The sequence below is a fragment of the Cenococcum geophilum genome (genome assembly GCF_001692895.1).
Source record: "Cenococcum geophilum 1.58 unplaced genomic scaffold K441scaffold_21, whole genome shotgun sequence".
Lineage (NCBI taxonomy): Eukaryota > Fungi > Ascomycota > Dothideomycetes > Gloniales > Gloniaceae > Cenococcum > Cenococcum geophilum.
Window position 1 is genome coordinate 2,050,092 of NW_027137579.1, and position 8,123 is coordinate 2,058,214.

General features: G+C 44.9%; 1 protein-coding gene across 1 annotated transcript; it reads left to right on the forward strand.

The window, feature by feature from the left end:
- Positions 1–1,813: 1,813 nt before the first annotated feature.
- On the forward strand, positions 1,814–2,785 carry K441DRAFT_720521 (uncharacterized protein; the record flags this gene model as incomplete). The annotated part of the gene is made up of 1 exon (XM_067654043.1): positions 1,814–2,785. One exon carries the CDS (start codon positions 1,814–1,816, stop codon positions 2,783–2,785), a length of 972 nt encoding a protein of 323 aa, XP_067504099.1.
- Between the last annotated feature and the right edge of the window lie 5,338 nt (positions 2,786–8,123).

Below are 8,123 nucleotides of genomic sequence, written 5' to 3' on the forward strand. Positions count from 1 at the left end.
AAGCGCGGCGTAGGTAAATAAAGCCACTAAACGCGTAAATATTAAAGGAGAAGAAGGAGAAGAGGGCTTTATATTATATAATTATAATTATAGTAAGCCTTTCTATATAAAATTAGAAGCCCCGCGTAAGCTAGCGCGGGCATAAGGACAGAAGAGGGTTGGAAAATAGATTGTTAAGGCAATAGTAAGGTTAAAGGCACGCTAAGGCCCTCTATACTAACTTAGTACTAACCTAGGCCTTAAAAACGCGTTTAAAAAGTAGGGGCCACCACTAAAGGGGGGGGGTGATATTGTTAACCGTAATGGGTACTATTAGATATAAGCTTTAGATTTGTCTCGACCTGGTTTTAATCTAGTTTTACCATTCTCTAGGGACCCCTATAGGGGGTACTACCTCATATATATATAGCCTCTTTTTCTTTATAGATCAATCTATACACAAGTCCTTCTTTTCTTATAATCGGTGTATAAACTACCAATTAATAGTTATAAGCCCGGAGTTGTTTCCTATACACCAGTTATTCTTTTAATCAGCTATTCCTATAGGCTCGTGTCTGGGTACCTTAGTTATTAATATACTCGTAATTACTTTTATATCCTTCCACCAATATTATAACTAACAATGCCCACTATACGCTAGAGATAAGGTAGGAGCTAGATATAAGGCAGGTACTAAGGTGCTAGATTAAGGCAGGCCGAGTTAAGGCAGGTACTTAGTGCTAGATACGAGGCAGGAGCCAGAGACAAGGCGGCCTAAAAGTTTGGGTTTATTGGGGCAATAAGCTAGTGGAAGGACAGGAGCTAGTACCTTACTACTACGTTATCGTAAAGCTAGCGCATTGCCACTTTACCCTAGAGCTGGCACATTACCGCTTTTACCTAAAGCTAGCACCTTACTGCTACGTTACCCCAGAGCTGGCACCTTACTGCTATGTTATATCGACGCTAGCACCGTACTGCTAAGGACAAGATAATAACCGTGCTACTACGGCGTAGCTAGATACTAGATAGACGATTATTGGACAGTATAGGAGGATCTAGGTATAGATAGACGATTACCAGAGTATATGGGAGGATCTAGGCATAGATGGACGATTGCTAGATAGTATAGGAGGATCTAAATACTAGTATAGCTAGTGTTAACCGGATAAAGAATAACAAAGTAGCTACCGACCTGCGGCCTTATCGACAAGTAGGCCTATATATGGCCTTACCAAAGATTATAGACGACTGGCCTTAACGAGAAACTTAGTACTGCGCTAGGACTGGTAATATAGCTTCAATCTTAGAGAGCTTAAAGCTAGGAGGGTGTATTAACCGTGACGGGTACTGTTAGATATAAGCTTCAGATTTGTCTCGACCTAGTTTTAATCTAGTTTTACCATTCTCTAGGGACCCCTGTGGGGGGTACTACCTTATATATATATAGCCTCTTTTTCTTTATAGATTAATCTACACACGAGTCCTTCTTTTCTTACAATCGGTGCACGGACTACCGATTGACAGATATTTAGATGATATGTTGCGGACCTTAGGGGGTCGTGCGTAACCTAAGGTTATGCTAAGCCTAACCTGGACCTCCGATACCTTCATCTAAGCCCAGGGGCCCTAGGTTAAGACATAATCAAGATCATCAATCAATCAACCCATTTTATCAATGAATAGCTCTATATGAGTTATCTGACACATGCCCAAAGATCTTTATTTTCCAAAGGTGCCTATATGGGCGCTGTATCTAAGCGGTCTACCTGGGCTGATAGGTGGGAATTACGACGTTGGCCTTGCGATGCTATTTGCCTCCTACACAGATGTCATGCCTGTTGCAATGGAAAGAGCGTCATTGTTTTTCTTGACGACTTCGATGCAATATCTTGCACAGACTTTCTGCCCTAGTATTGGGGCCTTGCTCATGAACCTTGATGGCAAAGGTGGGACTCCACAGGTCAATTTAGCAGTCAGTTTGTCACTCGCCACTGTCACTGCTGCTATTACTCTCTTTGTATTTCCCGAGACCATTAGCGAGAGTAATCGGACAGCAGTGGCTGATGCCCCGGCATCTGAAAATGGAGAGGAGCCTCAGGATCCCGATCCAATGACCAATATCTGCGAGACCAAATCTAAGAAGTGGTTATATTGTCGATGGAAAAAGCTAAATCATGCGTTCCAAGAGAGCGTCTCCGGCGTCGGCGTCTTCAACATTCTTCTCCTGGCCCTCTCAATCTTCTTCGCAGCCACCGGCATCAAAACAATCGACTGGTTCGGCCTCATTCAGTACCCGGTCATAAAATTGCATTGGACATTTCCACAGGCCTCCTATATCGTTACATTAGAAGGAATTCTCATGCTGGTCCACTTCAGCCTACTCCTTCCAACCGTTAGTCGCGTTGCGTCATTCTACCTTGGATCCTCAGGCCGTGCTCATTTTGCGGTCATGGCTGGCAGTAGTTTTATCCTCACTGTCGGCTCAGTTCTAATTGGCTTCAGCTCTACATCGGGTACCTTTATCGTTGCTGTCATTTTGTACCTTTTCGGCGAAGGCTTGCCGACGGCAACGCAAGCGTATATTATTAGCTTGATTGATAGGGCGCAGGTCGCGCGCGTAATGGCGACTCTGTCTATAGCTAGTATTAGTGGCAAGGTGATTGCGTCTGTCTTGTTTTCAAAGGTTTTAGCTATTGGGCTTGATGCAAATGTGGACGCCTTGGTTGGTTTGCCTTTCTTTGTCAGTGCGGTGTTGTTCGTTCTTTCTGCTACCTGCGTTGCTGTTGTTGGACTTAGAATTTAAGCGACGGAGAATTCAGGTTAATTTAGAGCTGGTAAAGAATAGACCCCCAGATAAGACTACGATTTCCTTTTATCCCAAAGAAGTATACGGTACTGAAATATTTATTGACATGTCTTTGTTTTCAAATAGAATGAAATAAATAGGCTCGTAATACCCGTACCTAATTTTAGCTTTAATATCTCGGAATCGTCGCTTTAGACGAACTTACGTAGAGCCTAATCTTAACCAAAGTATACAAGGAGAAACCTGGCCTGGTTTATTTTTGGCTCACTATATATATTTATTAGATTACAACGGATGAAGTAAAGCGGAGAGTGGAAAGTTACGGGATGGACGGAACCCAGCCATATTATAGATAGTTTGGTGCAGAAGAACGGCCAGGTACAGCGATTAAGGCCCTGTTCCCTAAAGGATTAATAGGAATCTATGCCCACGTTATATATGGCAACAGATTTAATAGAATTACCCCAATATATTTTCCCGCTCGCTCCGAAGGATGTGTATAGCTGTCTATAAGTCTTAATACGTTTATAAGGCTCTTGACCTTTAAGCTCATACCCTTAGAACTCAATTACCCCTAAATTATCTTAGTAAGCGACTCAGCCGGCAACCAAGATTAAATTAGGGTTAGTTAACACTGCTATCTTAGTTGCTATTTTAAGGGCCTTTGGTATAAAAATATAAAAGGGTTAATTTAAGACTAAAATCTTTTTTACCTAATATACACATGCTAAGTCAACTTGTATATATCTTCTTATAGAGCCTCTTTTATGTATTCTATACTAGCCTAGCTATTATTCTAATAACTTTAATACTAATAGTTTTAAGAAGTTAATAGTTAACTTCTATATAAGGTTACAACTCTAGCCTTTTCTCGCTCTGCACGGACCTCCGTGACTTAAAATGCGTACGTGCGTAAAACATGGCCTTAGGCCCAAAGCCATCGTTGTTCAAAGGAATTCCACGTCATTCACCCTTGAACTTCAATTGATTCGTCACTAACCGGGCAGAAGGCGGGGTAGCTGCAGTATAATAAATCCTTACGCTCCTCAAATTAGTTGAATCTTGAATCTTTGTAAAGAGGTATTACTCACCATTCCCAATGTCTGGCAACCCATCAGACAGTGGTCGCGGTCGCGATCGCGGCCGTGGTCGTGCCCATGGCCGTGCCCATGGCGACTCCTCTCTTCCGTTCCATGCAAGCGGAAGAGGACGAGGGGCTCCAGCCCCACAGGGATTCTCCACATATCGTCAAGACCAGCGAGGCGGTGCAAGAGGTCGAGGCAGAGGCGATCGCGGTGGATTTGGCAGGGGCCGAGGCGGCCCCATTGATGCACAAATCTTCAAGTGAGATCTTTGCAATTTCGTTCTACTACATCTTGGAGACTAATCTCTGAGTGTTTTCCAGTCCTAATGGCGGCCATCTAGCCAAGCCAGACATGCGTGTCACTCGTATCGAAAGGGAGACTGAGACTGCAGCCAATTTTGTCCGGGCGAAATCCCCAATGGGAAAGCCAGCATCCGACCCGAGGCTGCCTCTACGGCCCGGATTTGGTACCCGAGGGAGGGAGGTGTTGCTGTGGGCAAACTATTTGGATTTGATGGCGTTTGGAGATTTGCTGCTCTTCCGTTACAGTATTGAAATATTGCCGGATCAGCGCGGCAGAACACCAATGGGTAAGAAGGTTAAGAGGATAGTTCAGCTCCTGCTTGAAGAGCACCTGGTTCAATATGGGCACGACATCGCCACCGATTTCAAATCCAATCTCATTAGCAAGACTGAGCTTGATCTAGATGAAGATGATTACGCAATACACTATAAGGCCGAGGATGAAGACGACCCCGCTCCGAATGCAAGAATATACCGAGTCCGTCTCCAGCCCACCGGCGCGCTCACCGTATCCGAGCTCATAGATTATCTTACTTCATCTCATTCCGGAGCTTTATTCGGATCTAAGGATGAGATAATCCAGGCCCTTAATATAGTTGTAGGCAATCATCCCAAGGCAGTTTCGTACACAGCCTCTGTCGGCGCGAATAAGCACTTTCACCTAGCCGCGGCTACCTCCGAAAGGTTTGATTTAGGAGCAGGGCTTTTGGCTCTTCGAGGATTTTTTGTGAGCGTCCGCGCAGCTACTGCCCGCATTCTCGTCAACGTTCAGGTCAAACACGCGGCGTTCTATGATGACGGTCCTCTCGATAAGTTGATGCTTACATATATCAGAACCAATGGCCCAAGTACGGTAAAGCTGGGAAATTTCCTTAAAAAGCTTTCTATCAAAGTCACCCATATCGTGAAGAAGAATAGATCTGGTTCCACGATCCCGAGGATAAAGGTAGTACTGGGCTTAGCAACACGCGACGATGGGCGTGGTCAGCAAAACCCGCCCATTGTCCTTGAATTTGGCAGTGGACCCAAAGATGTCAAGTTCTTTCTGGGAGACCGTGGACAAGGGCCTGCCGGGAAACCGCAGGTGACAAGTGTGACAAACGGAAATAGGGGGAGGAAGGCCGCAAAACTTGGCCCTGAGCCTCCTTCACAGGGTCAATATATTAGCGTGTATGATTTCTTTAGGCAAAGTTAGTCTTCTCATATCAAGGCAGAAGAACATCCCCAAATGTAATCGTGCTCACTTTGTCATAGCTCACGACATTACAATCAAAGATCCAACCCTACCTGTCATCAATGTTGGCAGTCGGCAAAACCCGTCATACTTACCCCCCGAAGTGTGCGAGGTACTGCCCGGGCAAACCTCGAATACGAAACTGAGCTCTTCTCAGACGCAGCAAATGATAAGATTTGCGGTACGCAAACCAGCTCAAAATGCGCAATCAATCGCTACTTCAGGAACTCAAATGTTGGGGTTCGATCCTACTAATTCCACCCTTGTAAGTACATTTCTCTCCGCCTACACTCTGGATATTACTAATCTCAGAAGGGTAATTTTGGAATCAACGTGACGCCAAATTTGATAGTTGTTCCAGGACGTGTCCTAAACAGCCCAGACGTGAAGTATGGCAGGAGCAAAATTGCTAATCCCAGATTTGGTAGTTGGAATATGCAGTCTTTCGAAGTTGCTACTAAGTCAGACTTGACTTACTGGACATACCTTTGGATATCGTTTCAGGGTTCATTCGATCCGTGGAGAGACGATGCAAGTTTGAATACGTCTTTGAACGCCTTCACGTCTACGCTCAGACAGGTTGGAATAAACGCGAATGATTGCGTTCCTGGGTTGCACATGAGCGTTACTGCTGGGAATGCCGAAGCTGAAATTGCACAAGCAATACACCGATTCACGAGCAATCCCACAAAGCCTCCGCCGAGGTTGCTCTTAGTGATTATGCCCTCTGCTGACACGACTATCTATAACAGCGTCAAGTACGCTTGCGACGTCAAAGAGGGACTTCTCAATGTTTGCGTGGTTGCAGAAAAGTTTGCTCGTGCTAACAGCCAATACTTTGCAAATGTGGCATTGAAGGTAAACCTCAAACTTGGCGGGCGAAATCAGTTTCTGGACAATTCCAAGCTTGGCATATTGGCGGAGGGCAAGACTATGGTTGTAGGGATCGATGTTACCCACCCTTCTCCTGGGTCTTCTTCGAATGCGCCCAGTGTGGCAAGCATTGTTGCTTCTGTTGATCGATGGCTTGCACAGTGGCCGGCAGACTTACAGATCCAAACTGCCCAACAGGAATTGGTTTCAGGTCTTGACAGCTTGTTCAAATCTCGCCTCCACCTATGGATGAAACGGAATGATAGTTATCCAGAGAATATCCTTGTGTATAGAGATGGGGTATCGGAAGGCGAATACCACCAAGTTCTTGATCAAGAACTTCCGGCACTCCGTAAAGCGTGCGAAGAACTCTACCCGGCTATCTTTACCAAGCAAGGCATCCCGTACATAACAATAATCATTGTCGGAAAACGCCATAACACACGGTTCTACCCTACCAAGAAAGAGGACGTTGACCGGTCCTCTAACCCGCAGAATGGTACCGTTGTCGACCGCGGGGTTACAGAAGCTCGAAACTGGGATTTCTTCTTGCAAGCTCATACTGCAATTCAAGGAACGGCTCGCCCTGCCCATTACTATACGATTTACGACGAGATATTCCGTCGCAGAATGGTGCAGCAGCCCTTCCAGAGTGCAGCAGATATAGTGGAGGATCTAACCCATAATCTATGCTATCTATTTGGAAGGGCTACTAAGGCAGTTAGCATTTGTCCCCCAGCGTATTACGCTGATCTTGTTTGTGAAAGGGCTCGGTGCTATCTAAGCGGACTATTTGATCCAACACCGACAGCAAGCCCTACCGCAAGTGTGACAGGAGGGCCGCCAGGGCAAGAAGTGGATCCGGGCCGTGTGCGGATTCATGAAAGAGTACGTGATAAGATGTTCTATATTTAGATGGACCAATTTGAAACCCAATAAGCGCATGGTATAAGAAGAAGAAAAGTATTCAAATATACATTAAGTGTCTTAGTCTTTCTACAACTGGTGATCAGAAAAGTCCGTAATCGCTCTTAGATTTCCTGAATTCTCATTAGCTTGTATTTTCAAGGAAAAGTGATACAATTAAAGAGGATTATTAGTCGACCCTAAGTGTGTTCTGTTAGGCTATTTGAGCCCCTGTTCCCTGAAGCGCATACGTAGCCGTATAGGCCTCATAGGCTCACATAGACGGCCATAATCGTCATAGATCACTTATTTCCGGCTTGTACGTTCGACTTACTTTAGTATGGTAAGATCTGTGTGGGGGCTTAGAATAACCCACAGAAGTTTAAAAAACTGGGGCCTTAATGTATAGACTACCGTGGGCGTCAGGGTTGCAAATCAATCAACGAGGTTTCAATATTGAATTAAATTGATTGCCAAGACTCAATCAATTCAACCAACTGAGAGTTCGCTAGCTTAGCAACTCAATCAATCTAAAGGCCCTGATTGAATTGAATTGGTTAATAATATTAAAACTTTTGATACTATATAGATATATTACTAGAGTTAACAAGTCGTCATGCCCTAAACCTTATTTTTCTTAGGGTATGTTCGGTTGCAAATTGCCTCCAGATCAGAATTGTCTTGATCCGTGCATCCTCCGGCGTCAATTAGTAAGGTACTAGTGGCGTCTAATTTGATGGCTTCGTTTGATCTGTAATTGAGTCAATTGTTCGGTAAGGCTCCAGAGGGGGCTCCAGAAGAGGCTCCAAATCATTAATCAATTTTTAAACCCGCCTTTGAGCCCACCTTTGCGCCCACCTTTGCGCTCACCTCTGCCCTCAGGCCTCTATCGCGGCTTCCTCCCTTAGTGTCGTAATACAATGGAGTCTCCCACT